The sequence below is a fragment of the Chanos chanos genome, chromosome 4 (assembly GCF_902362185.1).
Source record: "Chanos chanos chromosome 4, fChaCha1.1, whole genome shotgun sequence".
Classification (NCBI taxonomy): Eukaryota; Metazoa; Chordata; class Actinopteri; order Gonorynchiformes; family Chanidae; genus Chanos; species Chanos chanos.
In genome coordinates, this window is record NC_044498.1 from 13,777,854 (window position 1) to 13,802,467 (window position 24,614).

General features: G+C 38.7%; 1 protein-coding gene across 3 annotated transcripts; it reads left to right on the plus strand.

The window, feature by feature from the left end:
- Nucleotides 1-3,665: 3,665 nt before the first annotated feature.
- On the plus strand, nt 3,666-18,137 carry slc29a1b (solute carrier family 29 member 1b). 3 transcript variants are annotated; one of them, XM_030770975.1, is made up of 14 exons: nt 7,741-7,934; nt 8,319-8,450; nt 11,061-11,130; nt 12,163-12,244; nt 12,532-12,713; nt 12,932-13,071; nt 13,409-13,543; nt 13,740-13,837; nt 13,934-14,012; nt 14,229-14,290; nt 15,688-15,796; nt 16,334-16,419; nt 17,677-17,876; nt 18,026-18,137. In XM_030770975.1, the coding sequence occupies exons 3-14, from the start codon at nt 11,105-11,107 to the stop codon at nt 18,135-18,137; spliced, it is 1,311 nt and encodes a 436-aa protein (XP_030626835.1). In that variant the 5' UTR covers nt 7,741-7,934; nt 8,319-8,450; nt 11,061-11,104. The 3 variants fall into 3 exon arrangements, with proteins under 3 accessions (XP_030626834.1, XP_030626835.1, XP_030626833.1); XM_030770974.1 differs by lacking the exons at nt 7,741-7,934; nt 8,319-8,450 and adding an exon at nt 3,666-3,713; XM_030770973.1 differs by lacking the exon at nt 8,319-8,450.
- The last annotated feature ends 6,477 nt before the right edge of the window (nt 18,138-24,614 follow it).

The following is a 24,614-nucleotide window of genomic DNA, read 5'->3' on the forward strand; positions in this document are numbered from 1 at the left end:
ATAACTGACAAAGGACCCACTGCTTCTGGGTTGTCCGTATAGGCTACATACAACACATTTAAAACTAGAATAAGGCCTTGTGAAACAGTCAAGATATAAAAGAATCGTTAATTAAGACGCCACTGTAACACAGACATGGCATATTTTGTTTTTTGTTTTTGTTTTTGTTTGTTTGTTTGTTTGCTGTTTTGTTTTGTTTTTGTTTGTTTGTTTTTTCTTAACCTTTAATTTTGATTGAGGTCCTTATCAATGGTTGATTCTTCATTTTGCTAATACTATCTGCACTATCTGGGGACGACTGAACAAGTTTGCCTTGCAAATAAAATTGTTCTTTTCCTCAAGCCCACCCGACCCAATGTCAGAGGAATCAAAAGACAGTACACCATCCTTACAACAGAGCTATGATGATGTTGATAAGCTTCTCAGCCACCTGCCACTTGTAGGTCCCACATCTTCTAGTATACATTACAAGTTATGTGCAAATGTTGTGTAACTGATAAGTAGTATGTAGGTTGAATTGTCTGTCCTCTTTTACCCAAAACTGCAGGATAAAAATTTAAGAACTTCCTTTAATTTAATAGTATTTGTGAAATCCTTAAGTCGAAGTATTTTAACTAAGAACATACCTCCCAAAACCTAAAAACATACTTCTAACTTCTTTTCCAGAGACTATAGAGGACATCATCATCTCAAGCAATGTGATGATTCATCACCGTAACTAAACACCAGTTTAGTAGGCCCAGTATACATAATATATATACATAATATCATATACAGTAATGAACAGTGTGCCTCAGTTGTGACATTTCAAAAATCAGTCAAGAAACATAAACATGCTAGAGTTAACAGAGAATTGTTTTAATGGCTTTAAAAGACCAATTTTCTTCTTTGTTGTTGCTGAGTGTGGCTATATCTATTTATTTCAGGGATATATTTGAAGTGAAATTATTCCAGTATTAGATCTAATTTTCATTCATGAATTTATGCAATGTGACAACAAAAATAAACTAGCCTACATTTGTAAAAACTATTTTGTCTACATTTGGAATTTTTAATTAACTTTCAGCACAACACATTTGTCTATATTGTTTCACGAAAGATATGTAAATCAAAGTTACTGAGAATACTTGACCAAAATCATGATCAAATTGCTCTCTCCTTCAAAATAATGTCTACTGAAAAACGGGGGGAAATGTTATTTGATAGAGTCTTTTCCATTTAAATAGACCCAAGCTCAAATGATGTGGGAATAATCATAAGCTTTTATCTTAAGATGGTGGGTGACTGACATGTGAGAGGCAGATGAGTGGGGTGACAGAAATAACAGTAGTGTGTCACTGCATCCCATGGCTCTTTGCCCTTTTTCTGGACAGGTCAGTGTGTGGCCTATTGACATTTACCAACTGTTCTCTGGGTGTTCTGGATAGGGCTATAGATGGAAAAATAGAAAATGACACATACTCCCACTGGCTGAAAAAGGGGACCTTACTTCATGCATGAAATAATAGACTTCACCATGGTAATAGCTTTTGTAGGAATATGGGCAAGACGCAATGACAGCAAAAGACAGCAAACTGAAGACATCTAGTGACAGATTATGATAGCAATTCATGGTAATAAAGATAAACAAACCACAATATAAAAACAAACAAATAAACAAATAAATAGCTGGTTATATTATGTGAGTGAGGCATGCACATTGTGCCAGCTGCAATGGTAATGACGTACAATAGTGTCAGCTGTACCTCTCTGTAACCAACAGGTGGCAGACCAGATGTGATATCCTGTATTACCTCTGACTACTACTTGTTACAACACTGATGTTTTCAGGACTTTGTATGTATTACATGGCAATACTGAATCCATTGTTACACAGTATTATGTTTGTAAATGTACATATTTGTTGATAATGTAGGTAAATGAAATATGTATTGTGATATAATATCTCTCAGAGGACACTCTGTCCATTGTGACCGACAGTTTGTATTATGACATAACTGCTGGAGGAGTACAACCTGTGAAGATACAGAAATGCCAAAAAATATGTTGAAGGTTATTTTTGTTTCCAGAGTTAAATTATTGTCAGACCATACAAATTTCAGTAGATTATTTTGTCTCGTATTCTTTAAAACTGTCTGTCCCCCACTCACCCACACTCATATTCACACACACACACACACAAGTACGCAGGCATGCACGCATGCACGTGCACACACTCAGGTTTAGCATACTATAGTACAGGGGACCGACCACTGACTTCCATTTCAAAAGGAAAGAATAAGAACGGAACCCGAAGCTTAACCCTAAAAAACAGACTTTCACACTTTAGGTTTTACTAATAACATTGATAAAAAGCGCCTATACTTTTGAGGATAGGTCACCAATGCTCCAAAGTAAACAAAAAAAATTGTCAGATCTTTTTTGTCATTCACCTTCTCTCTTCACAGCCTGTGACAACCGAAAACAGTTTACCTAAATGGGGACGTTCTTTGTGAGCATTTCAACCTTCTTTCTGCTCAAACAAAAGGTGGAAGCACACTATAGCAGTGAACTGCTTACACTCTCTAGTCATCGCCACAGCATGAGACTGGCATGAGCAACAGGAAATCAGGGCAGGCAAATCAGAGGCAAGAAAAAGTTCATTGGACACAAACACACTCACACACACAGAATAGAAAAGACACCTCAAGAACGGCATTCCTCGACCAGGAAAGGAAGGGAGGTGCATTTAGGATGTTTCCTTTAGGGTATCTGTATTTTCTCTGTAGGCAGTTAAGAAAACACGCTCGCAATCAACGCCGTCATTCGTGGCACCTATCGAAGAGCTTAAATGATGGCTGGCCTTGTCAGATTAGTGAGGTTATCCACACATTGTAACTACTGACACAGATTTCCAGCACTGAGTTCAAAAGCCCAGTGGGTTTTCCTGCAACTGAAAATCTGTATCCGAGGTAGAAATTGAAAGCAGGAGTTATATAAAATTCAGGTGTTTCAACAGATGCAAGTGTACAGCTATTAAAGAGTGTTACTGACGTGTGAAGACCATTCACCATAGCATTCAGGTCTTTCAGAGGCTTGCTAACACATACATTTGGGGGGGGGGGGGGGTGCAGAGCTTCCCAGATTTGTCCACCGATAGTCTAGTGGTGGCCGCCAGGATGCATAGCTCGGTCTCTGCATTGGTGCGCTACCGTCATTCCCACAACACCACTGTATTTCATAGTACTTCTGTGATTGGTAGTTTTTGTTGTTGTTGTTGTTGTTTTCGGACTTCCCAGAATTCACCATTCTGTAGCAATGTACTGTATTTAAGGAAAACACTCAATTAAGATCTTTGCTGTAAGTTTCTTACAAGGTATTAACAAACTCTTCAGTGCTTGACATCGGTTAATTTGAAATAACTACTCTGAGAAAGAATTTTTTGAATGTAGTAGAAGCGGAACAAGACATGTGCACGCAGGCACACACACACACACACACACGCACGCACGCACACTCACAAAGGGAGAGAGAGAGAGCAAGAGAGAGACAGAGAGAGAGAGAAGCCCCCAGGTGATTAAACCTACTAAAAAGGAGTAAATGGTAGCTCTCTTTCATACACCACTCCCACTGAGCATAGCTGAAAGGCCATTTTCAGATAAGGCCCAATGCTCTTTGTACTTAGATTGTTGAGACATCTCAGAGAACAGAGTTCATACATTCACCTCAGACAGGTACGTTTTCATCTATTTCCTTCTGATTATTTGCTTATTCTATTTACAGTCTTTATTTGTCTGCTTCCCCTAACTTTCTAAAAATACTGTCCCTCAAAATTTGACAAAACACATTGAAGGATTACTGCACTTCCCTTCAGAATGTTACCTGAGGCACTACCCAAACATGATGCAGAAGTCAACAAGAAAAATGAACTGCAAAACAACATTAATACAATATATTGACAGTTATTAAGTTAAAAGTGGTAATAAATCTGACAATTTTGTATGATACAATATTATAAATTGTAAAAATTCATAGAAAAGTTATGTATTGATGTTGTTTAGTGTTGCGGCATGTGATACAGCAAAAAGTATGTTTTATAAGTGGGCATCACAAAGAATCAATATTGATTGAATTCTTACAGCATAAGATAAAATGAGGCTGACATTGTGTGGTTTGAGGACAGAATTGAATTTTGCCTCATGACAAAGTTAAGTATCGGTTTTCTAATAGGAGCCAATTCCGTGTCATTGTAAATCTTAACCAATTCACCCTGAGAAATAAAATGCACTGATAATAGCGCCTAATACCTTTATCAGTCTTGTTAATGATTCCCAACTACACTGGACTACACAGTCGACGTATTACGTAACATTTATATCGTCGTTAAAACTGATATAAAATCCCTATAGGTTCACTCTGACACTTCCTAATGGCAATATTTCCCCTAATTTTAATGCAATAACGAAAACGCCACGTAAACCCATGTAAAATCCACTCCATCACTCATACACACTTCAAACTTTTTTTTTTTTACTTTCTCGTGAAAGGCGAAACACCAATCCATCAGTTCACGACAGTCGTCACAACCGTTCCCTTATTGCCTTTAACTTTTCCCAAAGTTACTCCATGTTACGTCACAACTAGACTGTTTACTGAAAGTACACGTTGTCTCTTTCAGAAAGAGCAAAAATGTCAGAAAATTCAGGCAATTGCGCAATACTGAAAGTGCAGCGCAAGCTGTAATGACTTCTGCCGGTCTGCTTAACAGGAACATTGTGCTGGCTATTGCCCGCCTGATGCTGGTGGAAATATGAACCCCACGGCAGTGACAAGATTCCGTTATACATCGCCAGTAACATGGTAGATAATTTAGCCTAAGAGCGTGGAATAAGAGGATTTGCAGCCAAAAAAAAATGCTACCAGTTACTTTACTTCTTTAAAATACGTTCTTCAATGCATTAAACATACAACCTCAGTAATGGTTTGCTAATATTGCTATCACTCAACAGTAGACGAGCATATACTAATTTATATAGTGATGAAGAACAATAATATTTGAACAAAAGCAATATCATAACTGGTAATCATTAAACCGAAATATTATTGACTGGTGGATTTACTGCTAAAATTTCCATTGCTCAGTCTGATTGGATTCATGGACAATTCAACTAAGTCCTAGCAAAAACGAGGTTTGCAACCTCTGTGTTCTTGCCAGAGATGCAGAAGATGCAGCTCAAACACCACACAGAGACAAATTAATGATTGGCTGGTGCAAAAAATGTTTAGCTACACATTTTTGTGTAAGACAGAGTAAAGCCAACACCGGTCTGAGCACAACAAATGATAATCATTTTACCTTTTAGTCACACACTACAGAGAGTAATATCCAGAGTTAGGCCCTCACATGACACGTGTTGCTATCTTTCATCTGTTGAGTGGCAAAATAAATCACATCTATGTGTGGAAAATAATGTACCAGAGTTCAGATCTGCAGAGGACAGTCAAGCAGCTTGTTAACTTGGGATGGTGGGGTACTTTTCTCATTAAAAAAGAGACATGTCTTCTCATATCGAGAAAACACGAAAAACAATAGTGTCTGAGTTTAATTAAATATGTTCTGTTCGGGTGCATCAGAATAAGCCTCACTGTTGTTTGAATCAGCCCCATTAGAATTTATATACTGACTGGATGGTGTCTGTGGACGCAGACAGAACCGTCCCAGTCACGTTTTGACAGCTGACTGAAGAATGTCATGTGAGAATGTGAAATCCCATCTCCTTGTTACAAGGAAAAGGTGGGAAAAAAAGAGACAAGTGGTCGTGTGAATATGTACTAAGGCTTTTGCTGCTGTCATTATCTCTCAGATGCACATTTCCTATGTCTAAAGCCAAATCAAAAACTCAATGGAGTGTAGACTGTGGGTGAAGAGTGATTGCGTCACAAAGAGGGCCATCTGTATTGTGTTCATTCAGAATGCCTGATGATGATGCTTGTCAATGACTTCCATTGTTAAGCACCATTGACAACCTCCATCAGCAACTTCTCTAGTACAGATACAGCTAAAGATTTGCTTCTTAGCAGGCAGAAAACGCTGTGCCCAAGTTTTAGGGAATATTAAGTACATGTACAATCTGTTATTGTAACCACTGTAAATGTAAAAAAAAATCTAACTGTGATGTCACAGAATGGTTGAATGAATTGTCCTGTTGAGAGGTGCAGCATATAGCCTCCAGTGAACTCCAGTAAACTACCTATAGCAGTTTATTGGAGGGTAATCATTTTACAACAATGTTCAAATAATGTCAGATAAAGCCACATTTTTGAGTTTACACTTCTTAGATGAAGTTGGTAAGATAGATGTGCACACACACAGACACACACACACACACACACATACATAGGAATTGGTGACATCTGAGCAGCTGAGAAGGAGGAACAAAACACTCGACCATGGTAGGCCTAACATAAGAGGGAAGCGAGCTTACTTTTTTGTTGACATGGCAGAAATGTGCTGAGGAGCAGAACCGATGTAAACTTTAACTGTATAAATAATTCACGGAATTGTCAAGTATGCTGTAATAGTGTCTTATTTATAACAATGAAAAAAATCGGGGGATCACTCCCATTAATTCCTTTTGAAACTTTTAAGACGTTGTTGTATAAAGCGTTTGCCACCTCTCAATGCTGAGCTTAAATTACGTAATTGTGGAAGTTTCAAATGGAAAGTGCTTCGCAAATTGACTCCGTGATTAGACGAGTCTCTGCGTTGGCGGTGCTGGTAGGCTAATGTCTTCTCCAGATGTTTCTGTACACTCATAACAATGAGTAGAGATCTGTATTACGTGGTGTTTGGGTGGACTCATGCCCCTTCATTACCGTTTTCTCTGGTATGAAACTTGGTTAAAAAAGGTAAGGGAACACTGTGTGATATCTGTGCTGAAGTAACGCGTAATGTTTCATTGTGTTACCGTTTTCCTCCTGAGCCGACGACCAGTTAGGATGTATATAGACAGTGCTATGAGCTAATTTTACGCATAGTTCAAATTATTACTTTTTCCATAAGTGACTGATTGTTGATTATGAGCCGTTCAACAGAAGTGTTATTCTTATAATTAGCTTGGAGGATGATTAATGACCTTAAAGACCCCTCCCCACCATTGACCAAAGTGTTTTAAAAAACATGGCCCATAAACGAATGAAACATGTCGCTTTAACAACTGGCACAATCTAATCAAACGATTCGTGGGCGTGATTGTGCCCTATTGATTTTTCCCGTGGCCTAAGGGTAATGAACTGAATGTTGTTGCATACATGCCTGAATAAACTCTGGCTTTCTCTAACCCATTAACATTTAATCTAATGCCATGTTTACGTGTGACTAGGGAGGCTCTAATTGATCAAAAGGACTACAAATTACTCATGGAGAAAGAAAAAATCGTATAGTTAGACTTAACGGTTGTCTAAACCGTATGGAAAAACGAAAAAGTATGGATCAAGATTAGCAATTCAATTTAAAAGAGACAAGTGTTCAATGCGTACCACAGTGTACGCTACAGTCTAGGTCGTTAATTGTGAAAAGTTGGATGATTGTAGTTTCGTAGTTTAAAAAGACTAATGCATTACCTGACAAGACAGTCAGCGCCATCAACAAAATGGTAAAATTATTTTTTATTGACTTGTCTTTGTCAATCTAATTAGTTATTCTTAGTTCTGAGCGTGTCGTTGCACCACATACGGCATAAAATGGGCTGTGCACAGACACACCTCATAATCTCTGCGAACAGTTCCATGGGCTGGACTATAAGAGAGCACTTGTGAATAGGTCACTATTTATTGCGTGCAAACGAGAGGCATGTGCCTGTGACAGCGTAAATCCTCGACCAAACTTTTAAATATCAGCCATACAGAAGAACAGAAGAACATCTGTTCCCGCTTCACGCATACGCTGACATAAGGTAATTTATTTTTGATATATGAATAGCCGCTATCACTGAATGTAATATAGATCCTGATAACTTAATCATTAAGTATAACGTGTTGTTAGGTGTGACATGTATAGACAATTACACATACACTTAGACTGTAAGTGCAAACATCATATTACCCAGTGCATGATAGTCTTTCATCTTTTCCCCCCTTGAATTTCATACTTAAATTTACCCAAATAGTTTAGTATTATAGCCTACCTATCCTTTATATTGTCATCATTATTTCTGTAGATTTCTGGATATTTCATCATATGCTGAGAGAATTTTCATTTGGACAGAATCATATAGTGCAGCTGATTCCCACTGTCCATACCTGGATTCATGTATTAAGCAGTGCTTGAAATCTTGCAGTTATTTCACAGATGGGGCTGTAGCCTGTGTCTTGGAATAATGCTTTGTTGAGAATGTTCTGAGAAGTGAGGAAGCAGGATGATCAAAGAAACCTTGACGGTAGATACAGATACCACTGAGAGTTAGAACTGGGTAAGGCATTCTTGTGCTCTTTTCAGTTATAAGAGGTCATTGCTGTAAATCCTAGAACCTGCCTGATAGCCTATTACCTTGCCAGGCCATAATATTCAGTTCATTATTTCACATGGTAATCCGTCCAGAGCTGAATGTCATCAAGAATAACTGATGGATCAGTGTACTCCCCCTTATTTCTGGCAGCAGCCAGCAACCATTCCATTGCTGTATTTCACACTGAAGAGAGCAAGCTGTGATGGAAATATTTGAGCTATGTTTGACTTTGAGATATAGGTCATATGAAATGCAGTACTGACATATTTCTTCTGATATGGAGTCGATGCCTCCCTGATTCTGCTCTGACACTGGATTTATCTCAGGTTAAGTCTTCAGTGTTGATATGTTTGTGAGAGGAAACAGACCACTCAGGCATGCATGCTGCATACAGAGCCTCATTTGAACTGAAGAATACATTTTTGAAGTGCTGAAGTTATGGTCACAGCACAGTATGGCAAATGAATTTGGCAAATTTTCTCCCATCTATAACTTGAAGAGTAGGTTCACAGGACTTTGTCATGGTATATGACAGAAGGACTTAGGTATCGAAAAAATTAGGGAAGAAATGTTAGCTTATGCATATGTTTGCATGTCTTCAATTTTATGCTTACAATGTGGTTTCAAAGCAATGACTACTCTTGCAACATAGGAAGTAGGGAAAAGCATTATCAGTATTATCACATTCACCCTAAATTATCTCACAATAGGAATTGCCATTCTTCATTATGTGAATACAAAATTACTGTGCATGAGTACAGTTAAAAATGGTGGGAAGCCGCATCTGAATTTGCACCAAAGTGAACAATCAAATGTAAAGAATTTGATAAATATGTCTTTAATTTATTTGATGACCATGCATGCTGAGTGTTGCCATCTTTTGCAGACAAAATTAATGAACTAGGGCCTTCCTCCATCTGCTGTGCCAACTTATTTACTCAAGTCAGTTTTATGTCTTCAAGGCTTTTTACAATGTTGTGACAAAGCAATTTTACCAAATCCTGGGTCTGAGATCTTCAGGGAGTGTGCTTTAGTCAAGTAACAGGAATAAACTATAAATAAGAAAGACACTATCCTTACAACTTAGATCTCAGTATATTTGATTTGTAACAACAGAATCAACAATGGTTTGATACTGTAAGAAACAGTTTTGTTGGGATTAAGCCAGAGATGGATTTGCCAGTGGAAGGCATATTACCATTACATAGGAATGGATGTGCAAGCAGGCATGCAGGATCACATCAAACTCCAAGGACTTGAGGTGATCATCATTTTGGTAGATGACTGGAGTGGAGTTGGGCCATCACCAAAAGAATACATTTGAGTTCATCAGTTTTACAGTGCTCTTGTGTGAATAATACTGTAAGAGTGTTCTTAATGTTATAAACACAAGTCTTTCTCAAATTTCTACATAGCATGTATTGATAGAAGCTGTGGCCAATTTCTGTCAGAAATGTCTGAGAAAGAAATTGAGTCGTCATTGCCTCGTTGATCCTGAAATTCTGGGCAATGAAGTAAGAAACAGCATTATTAAGTGCAGAAATACTAAAGCCATTGAAAAAGCACACAGTCTTCTCCAAAAGCATGTTCATGTTATTGATATGGCAAATGAGGCCGCTGTGATACATGACCAGAACTATTACACCTGGCAGCACAGAAAAATAGCATCCTTCTTCCCTTCAGACAAAACTCATAAGGAGGAGCATGATCTTCCAGGCAAATACTGGATGTACGACCGATAAAATGCAGGCTTCACTGTGCTCTTGAGGAATTAAGACTTTGTTATAAGGTCTCAGTTGTTTTCAGTTGGTTGTGGTGGCGTTGGTTACAGCAGCCGTGTTGGTGAGGTCTGCAAATGTTGAGATAGGAATCATTTCTGCTATCAGCCTCAAAAATGTGCAATCCCTCACCAAGCACATGGGTGAAGAGGGAGGGGCGACTGAATTCTTAGAACACAGCAGAGTTCCGCAGACGGTGGTACGTCTGCATGCTATGTCAGTCAGTCAGACATGGCTACTTAAATGCCTCACTTGTGCTACTGTGGAGCTACTGGTTCTGTGTCCTTAGTCTGGCATAAGTGAGTATTTTGGGTCCATTGGAAAAGATTTTTGGAAAAATGCGTGTTTATATTAACAAAGACTCTGTATTATGTCCTTGCTGTTAAGGTCTTTCTGATAATTTGTCATCTCAGTACTTACATGATAGCTCTTTACAGCTCTTTAGCACTTAGAGCTCTTTCAAAATATCGCCTAATCCAGTAGCTTTGAAGCTCAAATGCTTTATGTTAAAAAACTATTTGTTTTCACTCAAAGTTTTTTTGCACTTCAGTTACCATGCTGTGTCTTAGAGACATGTAATGTCAATTTCTTAACAAAACTTGCAAGCTATTCATAAAGCACCTCTTTAATGTTGCTTATCCTGATTAGGGAAATACTGATATATCTGCTTCTCTTCCTAATTGTAAAACAGAGATGAAGTCATATGTTTATGAAGTCATATCTGAGTGATGTTTTTTACTTCTCAGTTGTGTTTGGTTAAAATATCTTATGCTCACTCTACTGATCCCTTCTTAAGGTTCATTTAGTGTTAAGGCCAAGAAGAAGAAAATTGTTCCAGAAATGGCTACACAAGCACCAAAAGACAAGTAAGTCACAATAACTTTTTTTTTTGACCAAACATCAGCAGAACAATGCCTGATCCTTCAGTAGTTTTTTTTTTTCCTCAGTTCAGCAGTAAAACCTTGTATTTTTTAAGACACTACTCACTCACTCACTATCTAAGCCGCTTATCCTGATTAGGGTCGCGGGGGGTGCTGGAGCCTATCCCAGCGCACATAGGGCGAAAGGCGGGGAAACACCCTGGACAGGTCGCCAGTCCATCGTAGTTTTTAAGACACTAGTTCAATGCAAATGTTTCTGAGGGCCCAGACAATGGCCATTAGAGCAGGACGTTCATTGAAGAGAGGGAAACAGAAAGAACAGAAGATACAGACGGATCAGGATGTATTTCAGAGTACAAAGTTTGATTTCACTCTGATTATTTTGATCATAATAAATCCAGCTAAGTACTCTGGCATTTAAGTTCACGTCTCCGTTTCCTCACTGTGTAAGTGATTTTAGCTTTTCACAACTCTTATCTCTAAGGGTTTTGTTTTATCTGTAAGAGAATGATCAAAATTCCTCTCTAAGAGCCTATTATAAATTGCTTTTTAATGAGGAAATCCAATGTCCTCAAAAAAAAACAAACAAACAAAAAAAAAAACAAATGAACAAAAAAACAGTAGATCATTCAATACTGTGATTTTTTTGCACAACATAATGCTGTTTAAAGAATGAGACAAAGGTACATTACAAAATCACTTCTGTGAGTCAATGACCCCTACATTTCACATCAGGCAAAGCAGCTTGACTGCACCAGTACATTATAGTTTATTCTCATACAACAGCATAGGCCTTCAAGGTTTTTCTCCCCCCTTAAATGTTCATTTTAAAGTTCATAAAGGGTTTAAGTGAAGCTCTCCTTTTGAAGGCCATATATTTAGGGGTAAGGTCAATCAGCCGTGTTACTGTATACCTTGATTGATGATTCAGCAGCACATGGGTTTAAGGAGTTGGATGTTTGTCACGTTTTCTGTTCTCATGTCCTCTTCCTGCATCCCCTTTCCTTGACCTGACAGATACAAAGCAGTATGGCTGATATTCTTCACTCTGGGGTTAGGAACTCTTCTACCCTGGAACTTCTTCATGACAGCTACCATGGTAACAGTTTGTCTTTTTTCTTTTGTTTTTAAATATCTTCTTCAGTAACCGATAAGAGTTCGAACAAGGAATCATCATTGTCTGCTATAAAATCTGCTTGAGTCAGCTTACCCTCTCTGTTAACCCGAAGTATTAAAAGCTTAATAGCAAAAGCTGTCATCACTCAATTCTTAGCTAGACAGTGTGTGAATGAGAGTCTCTGATGATAAGGAATTCACAATTATATTGTACATCTCCAGTTACATATTTAATCCAAGACAATAAATACCTTTATTATCTATGTATAGTATTTCACCAACCGTCTGGCAGACCCTCAGCCCATAACTGATGACAAAGTTTCTGCCAATGAGACAGAAGCTGCTGGAGATAGCCGGAACTTTCTGCAGGCAAAATTCAATAATGTCATGACACTATGTGCCATGGTGCCTCTGTTGGTTTTTACTTGCCTCAACTCCGTCTTGCATCAGAAGTGAGTCTGTCTTACTTGAGCTCCGTAGGTATGATCTGATAGAGTTTCCCTCTCCCTAATCCCAAACTTAAACATAACAGTCTAGTAGGCATAAATTAAATCTGCAATATTTGCCCATTTAACCAAAGCTTCCCTCTACCATCTACCTCTATCCATTCATTTGTTCATTTTTAAACCCTTTTTGATATTTTAACCTTTTGGATTTTCCTGTCCATCAGGGTTCCTCAGAAACTGAGGATGGCGGGTAGTCTGGTTGTGATCTTGGTGGTGTTCTTGCTGACGGCCATCCTGGTGAAGGTGCAGATGGATCCTCTGCCTTTCTTTGTAGTCACTATGATCAAGATAGTCTGCATTAACTGTAAGTGTAAAACTCTGCGAGACAGTATGTACACTGGTAAACATTCATGGTGTAAGGGATTCTTTGTAAATGAATGCATATGTGCTGTTAATGAGCTGGAACGTATTGGATCTTCGCGTACATCTACACACTGAGAACTGAGCACAAGCAGTATTGTAAAATCAGGATAATTGCCTCATATTTTAACATAGTACAGCTTTCAGCATTTGGATTAAAGGATTTTGGCTTGCAAAAAAGAGAAAAAAAAAACCAGTCATGCAGTTGTTGATAGGTCGATAAATTTCTGATTGCATTAATATGTTGTCTTAAACCTATGTTAATTTGTATCTCTCCTCAGCCTTTGGTGCTGTGCTCCAGGGAAGTCTCTTTGGTATCGCCGGTCTTCTCCCAGCCTCTTACACCACACCTATCATGAGTGGACAGGGGATGGCTGGCACCTTTGCTGCCCTTTCTATGATCTGTGCCATTGCGAGTGAGTGATCATTGGCTTTCAACAGCTGTAGGTTAGGTGTCTGAGCATTCTTTCTAGAGAGAAAGAGTATACATTCAGAAAGGGAAAGAGGCATGTAAATGACCATATCTACTTAAACTCTCCTTAAAACCTTTTCTTATGCTCTCTCTCTCTCTCTCTCTCTCTCTCTCTCTCCCTCCCTCTCTCTCTCCTTCAGGTGGTTCTGAGATTCAGGACAGTGCTTTTGGGTATTTCATCACTGCTTGTGTAGTGATTCTCATAGCCATTGTATCTTACATTGCCCTCCCTAAACTGGTAAGGTGTTAATGAATATATAAATTATAAAATCTTATAGCATTTATAAAATGTCAGGTATCAGTTTAATGCTTACAGACAGTCTCCCTTGTCTAGGAGTTTTTCCAGTACTACCAGAAGAGTCAGAACAATGTCATGGAGAATATGGAAAGTCAAATGGAACAGCTGAATAAAGGTAGAATTATGAACTATCATTTTACCCCAATTTTACCTTAAACTTGATATACTACAGCCTTTTAATCATATTATTACTGTCATAATCAAACTCTGATGACGTGTTATAAACATGTTATCTTTGCAGTGAGAACCTCAGCATTTTAAAACATTTCAAAATATTGTCTAAAAAGCGTATTGTGTGTCTGTGGGCTCAAACCATTATCCAATATTTCAGAGGATGGAGCAGAGAACAAGCCGGTCCAGCAGAGCACATCCATTCTGGGAATCTTTAAAAAGGTACTACATTGTGACTGACCTTTCCTGCAAGTCTCAGCACTTTCAACAAGCATAGTCATGCTGTAAAAAGTCCAACTTAACAACAGTTTGAGTGTGTTTATCAAGCTGATTGATCAAAAATGCACCACATTCAAGGAAAGAGGATCATTTCTTTCCATAGAACAAAATGTGCAGCAGACTAGCCGAGGTCTATTGTGACACTTAACCGAAACATGACACTTAACCCCAAACTTACGGTGGCAGTATGTTACTGTGGTATATAGGCACAGCTGTAGGTCTAAAACTGCTTTCTGATAGCAACAAATTAGAGCATCAGTTCCTTTTTTTTCAGAAATAATATTTAAGGGGAAATGTGCAGGGTGTCTTCCTACCATAGTTCAAAGCTCTGTGGAGACCTCAGATGGCGCAGAGGAGAAAACATTAGCCCACTACTGTAGAGCTCTTGGTTTGTGTCCCGGTTTTGGTACTTCCACACAGACACTATTGACAGTGTTCACAGGTGGGAAGCTGGCATGGGATGGTCTTCCCATCATTACAATAGCAACTCCCACTGCTTTGTCATGGACGGTGGATTAGTGGTGGATGGCATAAATTGCGTGTACCTCCATGCACATTATGACCTCCCACAAAAGTCCTCCGCAGACCAATGAAAAGAAACAGAAGTCAACCCCACATGTAAAGGGGGAGACATGCAGTGATCTACACCCTCCCCAATCAGTGTGGGAGTTGCACAAGCAACAGGCAACTTTTCATGACAAAACTTAATATAGTTTAACACTGATTTCCAATGGCATATTTTGACAAGTCAGCTTTTCAGTTTGTTAGACAAGAGAAAGAAAGAAAAGTTGGTACAACTGGAGGGATTTCACTCTAGTTAAACATCATGTTACAGCATTTAACAATACATAACACTCTTATGTTAGCTCAACTAAACACTCTTTTTAGTGATGACAGCAGGCTGTCAGTCTGTATAACTGTTTACTGAAAGAAGCTGAGTAAACAGGAAAAGCTAGTGGACATTGGTACCAAGAAACATTTCATTGTGCAAGCTTTAGTTTTCGTTCCTTGCAGTGCATAGTAGGAACGGGTATTCTAAAAATCAGCTGGTGTCAATGGAAATGATTCCCCGAGTACAGCTCTCTACCTTCCTCTGTTATGTCACTGTTTCCTCCTTTTTTTTATTGTCCTTAATCAGAGTTTCTTCAGAAATGACACCTAAGTCCATCTTAAGTTATACTATTGCTTCATCTCCACAAAGTGGAATGGCACCTAACGTGAAGTTTAAGTCTCTGACTGAAACCATCTTTGCCGTAGACTAAATAAGGACCTTGACTTTACGGGTTGATCTCATGCATTTCAATATAAATGTCGTGTCTCTTTTCTTCTCTTTTTCCCAGATCTGGGTCATGGCTTTCTCTGTGTGTTTCGCCTTCACCATCACCATTGGCACCTTCCCTGCCATTACTGCTGATGTCAAGTCCACTATTGCTAATGGCAGCTCCTGGGGTGAGATAGAATCTGAGTGAAAGTGTGGATGTACAGCTGTGTGTGTGTGTGTGTGTGTGTGTGTGCATATCATGAACTCTCAGAGATATCATAAAATTCTTAGAGTTCTTGGCTTTGACTCTTCACTGAACATTAAACCTCTGGCACATGAAATCACCTTAAGCATTGCCAAGAATGTGCAAACACACACATTCAAGATGTATTACTTTAATAACACCAGCACAAATTACAGAAATGTCAATACTACAGAAAATGTCCAGTGTCTTCACTGGAACCACGAAATTCGTCGTCACTGCGGTTTGATACTGCAAGTAGCATAATACATACTTCTGATATATATCTGTAAAAGATCTGATCAGGCATCAAACAAGACACATAAAAGACTGTAACATTTGTAGTACAAGAAATATGTGTCTGACATCTTGTCTGGAGAATAAATGATAGCCATCTTCACTGATTTATCTGTCAACACTGTTTCAAATTCAATCCATCTGTCTCAATAATACAGTATGTCTTCTCCCTCTCTGTTCCCCTCAGATCTCTACTTTATCCCTGTGTCCTGTTTTCTGCTCTTTAATCTGATGGACTGGGCCGGCAGAAGCCTGACTGCCGTCTGTATGTGGGTGAGTCAAACTCAGTCATACTGTCTTACATCTTCATTCAAACACAGTAGGTAAAACTTTTGTTGAGAATTCCTGCAATTTCCTGTGTGCAGTGTGTATGCCTAATGTGTGTAGTGGATAGATGCATTTTTGTCAGGCACCTCAAATACATGTTTTCTACGGGTCTATAAAGAGCATGTGAACGCGGCTCTTATCTTGCTGTTGGTTATCTGGATCTGTTTTTGAGCATGAACAAAGTGTACATGACCTTTTGGCCTTTTCTGTCACCTGACTGTACCTTTCACCTGTAAATCCACCATGTTACCTTTGTAACCAGACAAAAGGGTATGTCAACAAGTCAGTAATTGTTCATCAGTGCCCCTGCTTTGAAAATGTGGCTAATTAGTTCTCTACAACTGAAAGATATGTCTTAGAGTGCAAAACATATAAAACAACTGTATGTATCCCTAAATAAATCCAGACAAGTTTATTCAAGAGTGTTATGTGCCAAGGTATGCAGGAGAGATGCACTGGGTAATAAAAAAAGTGGTATGTTTGAGGAGTTGAATCCTCTGCATCTCTGCACCTGTTTGACTGAGATGAACTTTACAATCTCAGTATTATGTGAGAGAGTGATTGCTCCCATATGTCTGGTGCTCGGTATAAAGAGGAATATCAGTAGATTCACTCCATAGGGCCCGGATAGTTACACTAATCCAGTGAAAGGGTTAGAGATCTTTAAGGCTCTGTAGAAACCGTACCCACCTCAGACTCTTTCTCTAAATCATTGTATAGAGGCCAAAGTCCAAAAGATATGTGATGTTTCATTATGATACACTTTTTTAAAAGTAGATTAGATTAGGTAAAGCTCATATAGCAGCAGTTTGTTTGGGTATGTGTAATTAATTTAAACCAGATGCAAAGATACCAAAAACCTTCACATAAATAGCTTGCACTACTTATTCATGATCAATATCAAGGTATGTCACATTGAACCAAAGCAATTAAACCCACAGAACAAAAAAAAAGACGCCACTCCAAACGGCAAAACAAAAAAGCAGAGCCTTTGTTGTAGGAGTAGAAGTTATCCGTATCTTCTAACGCAGCTAGAATTCTACTTGCACTTATTCTTGTTTTCATTTTGAACACATTTCTTTCTATGAAGAACCATCTCCAAAATATATCTCCGTTGATGGACAGCACATCACGAGAGCGATAAGGTGCTACACGCATTAATAGCCCATTAATGTCCCTCATCTCTCCCTCTCTATGTTGCAGCCTGGACAGGACAGTAAGCTGCTGCCTGCGCTGATGGTGGCTCGTGTGGTCTTCGTTCCTCTGTTCATGCTCTGTAACGTCCAGCCCCGCAGCTACCTGCCCGTGTTCTTCGAGCACGATGCCTTTTTCATTGTCATCATGATCCTCTTTGCTTTCTCCAATGGTTACCTCGCCAGTCTCTGCATGTGCTTTGGACCCAGGTGAGTTTGAGCTGACAGCATTCTGTAATTACGTATTTCACACACACGTAATGGTTTTACAATGCCATGCTCGATTGTTTGTTTGTTTTTCAGTCTGTTCTCTTCAGACTGTTCTTTCCTGGTCGCTTAATTATTCTCTGTGTCTCCAGGAAAGTGTTGCCTCAGGAGGCAGAGACAGCTGGAGCAATCATGGCTTTCTTCCTGTCTCTGGGCTTGGCTCTCGGGGCAGCTTTGTCCTTCCTGTTTCGTGGACTTGTCTAAGGTCACCTCCTCTCATGTACAGGCTCAAGAAGCAAACAGTGAGCCACACATGGCTCTATTCAATATGACTTTTAAATAGCCCTGTCGGGCTTTAGGACTGAGAGAAACGTTTGTTTGACGATGCCGTTAATCCAGTGAAGTAACTTAAGTCAGTAAAATGAAATGTTAAGTTCCCCTAGATTCTTCATAACCCTATGGAAAGCCATTACTAAGCTGACGGCTATAACTCTGCATCTTGGGTGTGATGTGACATTTACATAAAATTGTCAAAATTCTTGGAATCTTCTAAATCCCAGCAAAATTCTGTCAAACTGATGATAAAATCACTATTTATATTCGCCTCCCAGTGATTTAAGAAATTGTCCATTCAGCACTTTTTGTAAGCATTTTAGTATCAGTCATTATTGTAACATCCTTGACTTTGTTTTCACATGAACAATATGCAACAAAAATATTACCATTGTTATGTTATAGCAATATTTGTCGAACTGTGTATGAATAAGCCTCCTCATGTGTAGATTGTATTCATTTTTATTTTGTTTTTATATAATCATTTGATGGCATTTCCATTTATCCTTGAACTGTTCTGAAATTTTTTTTGTAGGCAATAGAGTAGTGCATTGTTCAAAGTATCACAGACACTTTGAACACACGGATAAAGATTAATTGAGCATGTCAAATATCCTTTTGTATTTTTTAAAATGTGTGAGAGTATGCATTTCATTGGACAGCATTATTTTTGGGAGGTTTCCTGCTGTTAGCTTCCCATATAATATTTGCATGATTTGAACACTTTGTGATAGTATGAAGTGAAGTTTGTGTTAGAGCAACATGACTGGTTGATTGGTTCACTCTGTCTCTAAACCTTGCAACTCAAGGTGAATTTTGTGCAATTTTGCAAGTCTTAGAGTGATGATTAACCTGTTTTGTCACCTTGAACATATTTCATAGTTGTCTACATTTTGAAATTCTCTCTCTCCCTCCATGTGTTAAGCTAGGCATTTTTTTTTTACTTTGTGTCAGTCACATCGTCATAAACCTTTGAAATGGACTTGTAAATCCCCACAAAGCTGTTCAAATGGTTTTTTTCTTATGTCACACGTTTTATTGCCAAATTTTAATGCCAAAAATATTCCAGAATAAGATTTACCCACATTTCACCAACAAACACTAAGAAATTAGATGTTTTTGACTCAGCATTTTTTTTATTGTTGCCTCAGCATTTTGATGCCGGATGATCATAGATATAATCTCTAGAACAGGATGCAAATGATTGTAAGGCAGTTGTGCATTTCAGAGGATGATGTCAGTTATACCAAGCATTATAAGACACTATGTACCATAGGAAGGAGAAGAGGGGATTTTTTATACAGTATATATCCCACCCAACGTTCAGTTTTCCCGGAGTACGTAATATGTTACTTGGAAAAGGTAAATGTCCCATTTAAAAACTGAAGTTATTAGACACTGTCAGTCTTTACCATGTACACTCATGTTCACTGATACTCTACCTCTGTTTCATGAGAGGCCTGTCCCTGGTCTGTCTGAGGATTAGCATTTTTTTTTTGGTATTATTCATTTTAGACCATTCATTTTCTCAATATTTTCACTGTTTAAAAAAGAAATATGTACCAGAAAACAGTTTTTTATGAGAACTTTATTAATAAATGCAATTTTGTATGTCATAATCCATTGTCTGCCACTTGTGTCAAGATTCATTTTAAGATGATACCATATTGAACAAGAATAAAGAGCTTGGCTAGACCTTAGGCCTGTGATTTGACCCTGCAGAACACATTCAGGTTTGTCCTATATAGAATATGTTTATTTCACTCTTTTACAGAGCACTAATCACTCAGGAAACTGCAAAGCATTCGCGTTGCTGATTTTTCTGATAAAGAAGAACCACAAGGTCAGATCAGCTGCAAGTGAAAGTGCGAGTTCACTATATGTGTGTGTGTGTGTGTGTGTGTGCGTGTTTAGTAGATGCAACATAAACTGAGAAAAAATAGAATAGAAATTGATAATTACTCAGTCTTTCATGATCTCCAAACTCACACCACCTCCTCTCAGCCACACAGAGTTTCGTTCCTTTAGTGTGAAAGATACCTGTGAGCCACGGAGAGGCTGAAGATGGTCATGCCAGCCTGGAGGACAGGGGACAGAGTTTGTCAGGAGATGTTGTTTGTTGAGAGCATCATGGATTAGTAGCATCATTTGCATGAAATGGTACGAACTGATCCAGTGAGAGTAATGAGGATGACGCAGCACAGGAGAAGAAGGGTGAAGACAGAAAGCATAGGTTAAGCCGAAGGACAGCAGGGTTAGGGCTTATGGGGAAAAATGAGGAAGGACAGCAGTGAGATGGACACAAAAGCAATATGAGAGGTGAAGCGGAGTAATAGAGAAATCATGTATGATACACCTGTGAGTCAGAATAAGGTCAAGGTGTTTGCCAGCTTTATGTGTCAGGGAAAGTTGAGCGGCAGAGAGAAGAAGGGTGGAAACTGACTACCTGTGGACTTTCAAGGTGGATATTAAAGTCGCCAGGGACGAAAATGGGGGTGTTGTCCTGTGGCAGGTTCTGTAAGAGGGTGTCATATTCCTCAACAAAGTTATCAAGGTTTGTTGGTAATGGAACTCCGAGAGACACAAATGCTTGACACTGGGTACAACCTTTGGACAAAAGTCAAAATAAATAACATAGATGTTCAATATATTACATAAATGAACTGAACTAACCACTAGCTGTATTTTCTACTGGTATTTGTGAAAGAAACCAGAATAATCATTAAAACTGACGAGAGATTTATTTCAAATTGCCAATCCCACCTCATTTCACAACTTTCAACTGTACATTTGTACTTGAAACACAGCATGACCATTACATTAGTGTACTAAATGTTCGCATTATGAATTTCTCTACCAATATGTAATTGTTAATTTCTGAAAAATATAGTTCAAGAAAAAAAAACTGAAATAGGTGGATCATGATAAATTAAAAGTCCAGGAATAGCAGCATTGTTACAGCTATCTACTGCCGCATATTTAATATACAACTGGTGTTAAAAACTTCAAAGCTTGAACAAAATAAACACAGAGAAAGACCAAATATATAAATATTACCTGGACAACAGGTAACAACTAAGACATGCCTAATTTATTAAGAATATTTGCTAAATTAGGAGTAGTCATAACACTGCATGTTCTTTAAGAAAATCAATTCAAAGAAATGTTACCTCCTCCAGCAATGAAACAAGAGTCTGCTCTATACACAAGAGACACATGTATTCAGAGGCCTCTAGTGGACATTAATTGTAAGTGCAAACCACACTGAGTCTTCTGGGCAATTTCTCTGGAAGTGTAGCACACGCCCTTAGAGAAATTGCCTTTATTCGTTGATCTGGAACTGAATTTCCCTATTACATTGTGTAATAACAGAGTGGGGTACACATGTAAGCTCAAGAATTCCAATGTTACAATGCTCCCTAACATAACAGTACTGTTAGTGGAGATCCCTGAATTTCAGGGTAATTTAGGGCTGGTGGTTTGGGATGGAGGCACCATAACCTTTGCCTTGTAGTTATTGATACTTAGTTGTGGGAACAATTTGAAGTATCAAAAGCAGATGTGGCAGAGACACCACAGTGGTAATGATTAGAACCGCAAAAGAGAACATGGAAGTCAGCATCACAAATCGTGTAACTAATCAAATTCAAATTTAAGCGACCCAGAAAGGGGAACGTTCAACAGTTTATCATTTTTGGTCATTTTGTCATGAAAATCACAGAATAATAAACAGAGAAGTTGTCACAGGGAGAAACACACCAGCATATGCACACACCAACACATTTCTTTACATTTGCACTGCCCCACCTGACTGCTCCAAAGTCAGTTTTCTTGTCCAGTTTGGGGGTCAGACATGAGTAATGCTACAACTATTAGCCTGGTGCTGGTGACAGGGAAGTAGGTTTAGGGATAGGGAGAATAGTTTTCCTCCTAAAAATGAAAGTAACTACAAGATGTGTATATTTTAATAGTGCTACACAGCATATGTGATTAGTTCTAAACAAGGTAAGCAGATGGCAGACAAAACAATTTAGCTAGCATTTTAAGAACCCGAAGATGGTAATGACTAACCGTTCTTCATGAAACACACATCTGACATCTGTTGCTGGCAGATAAATTTACACTGTCTTGAGGCATGTGCTTAGTCATTTGTCGGCAGATGGTTATCTAACTGTCAAAGATGAGAAGCTGTTTGAGCATGGAAAATATAATGAGAACATCTTGAGGTAGACGGGATTGGATTAATATGTTTGAAAGATCAGTAAATCAGTACATAAATATGGATGTGGTAATCAGGGGACTGGAAGTTGTGTAAGAACTTATCTTCAATTTAATTTCCACTGAAGTGGAAACCAATTTTTTTTTTTAAATAGAGATGGAGGAAAATTTCATTCTGCATAATATGGATGGAAATACGTTGAAGTACTGACGGCGCACATTTCCAGTGGAGAGGCAGAAAGTGTTGGCCGAAACATTTCTGTGTGACGCTGAAGCTAACATGGGGAGTGATTCTCATTAATACGGCATAGCATATCATGCAGTCATCTCAAGTTTTAATATGACGTGACTGGACGTGAAAAGACACGTGTCCTTATGTGAGCAGCCGTGACTCGCTGATGACTGTGACCGCATAATCTATGGTTTCTGGTCGTAGGCTGCTAAAGTCAGTAGAAGCCATGCATTATCAGAAACACAGCACAGCTCAGTTCCTCTACAGTACGGAACACAGAATTGTAAGCACATATATTTGAAAGACCTGATCAAATCCAATGCAGTCTAACAAAAATACACGGTAATACTTTAGAACATTTCTAGTGTGAGAAAGGAGACTTTTCATAGTTGCTTTGCAGGAAATTCCCCAACCCAATTCATTATCTAATTCAGTCTGTTCTCACGTCAGGGCTGCATGAGGTCCTGAGCCTGGGGGATGTCTGAGCGTGGCTGTCAAACGCAGTGATTCTCTCTCTCTCTCTCTCTCTCTCCAGACTTACACACACACACACAGGTGAAACATCTGTTTAAGGCAGATGAATGAAATAATTTTTTTTTTTTATTTCTAAACTTTTACCCATTTCAGGGCATGCAGTTGGTTGGGAACCAAAATATTATTGTCTGTTGGTTTTGATTATCAGGGAATGGCTCCTGGCCATGAAATGTCTCCGGTGACCTTTCGGCCTCTCCTTGCCTAATCTGTGACCTGACTGTACCTAACACCTGTCGTGAAGTTCTGCGTGGTTACCTTCGAACCATGAGTCACAAATTATTTATTTAAACATGTTGTTCTGGTAAAATGATTCATTGGGGTATTACAGTCAAAAGACATGTTGACACACAAGTCATCTGAAACACCTGTGTGTACTTAATAAATCAACACAGACAAGTATGAAACCTTGGCAACGTTTTCGATACATTCTTACTGTCAGAAATATATCCCCTGAATACATTTCCTTGATCTCCTGAAACTTCATCAGAGAAGGGTATATTCTTTCAGTGCCAAAATAAGCAGTGGGGATATATTGAGTAATGAAATACATTTACTGCTGTGTTATGTTTAAGGAGTCAAATTCTCAACATCTCTCTGAGAAGAACAATTTCTCTTCTGGTATGTATGTAAAAGACGACATTTCATGTAAAAAAAAAAAAAATCTAACTTTGAGTGTGTTTTGTGACAATTAAATGATCTTACCAGTGTGCTTTGCTCTGACCGAGTGGCAAGTTTGTTGAGTACAGCTTCCCAGTTCATGGTAATGTAATAGTATCATGCAGTTGCTGCAGGTCAGACAGTGTTACATTCATGCTGTGAACAGTCTGTTCCATCTCATCCCAAATATGCTGTATGGGTTTGAGGTCTGGGAACTGCACAGGCCAACCTTATCAAGTGAACTCAATGTCATATTCCTGGAACTATTCTTAGGCAGCACATGCTTTGTGACATTATCCTACTGGAAGTGTCTATGTAATGGAGGGTAAATTGTAGTCATGAACTGTAGCAACCGATCAGCAATAGTGTTCAGATACACTGTGGTGTTCACACATTGCTGAGCTGGGCGTGTCAGGAAAACGTTCTATCCAACCTAACACCACTGCAGCCAGCCTCTACCAACATTACCAGCATAACATAAAATTCTACCAACATAACATATTATCCAACCTAACACCACTGCAGCCAGCCTCTACCAACATTACCAGCATAACATAAAATTCTACCAACATTACATATTATCCAACCTAACACCACTGCAGCCAGCCTCTACCAACATTACCAGCATAACATAAAATTCTACCAACATTACATATTATCCAACCTAACACCACTGCAGCCAGCCTCTACCAACATTACCAGCATAACATAAAATTCTACCAACATTACATATTATTGAACCTTATACCTCTGCTGCCAGCCTCTGT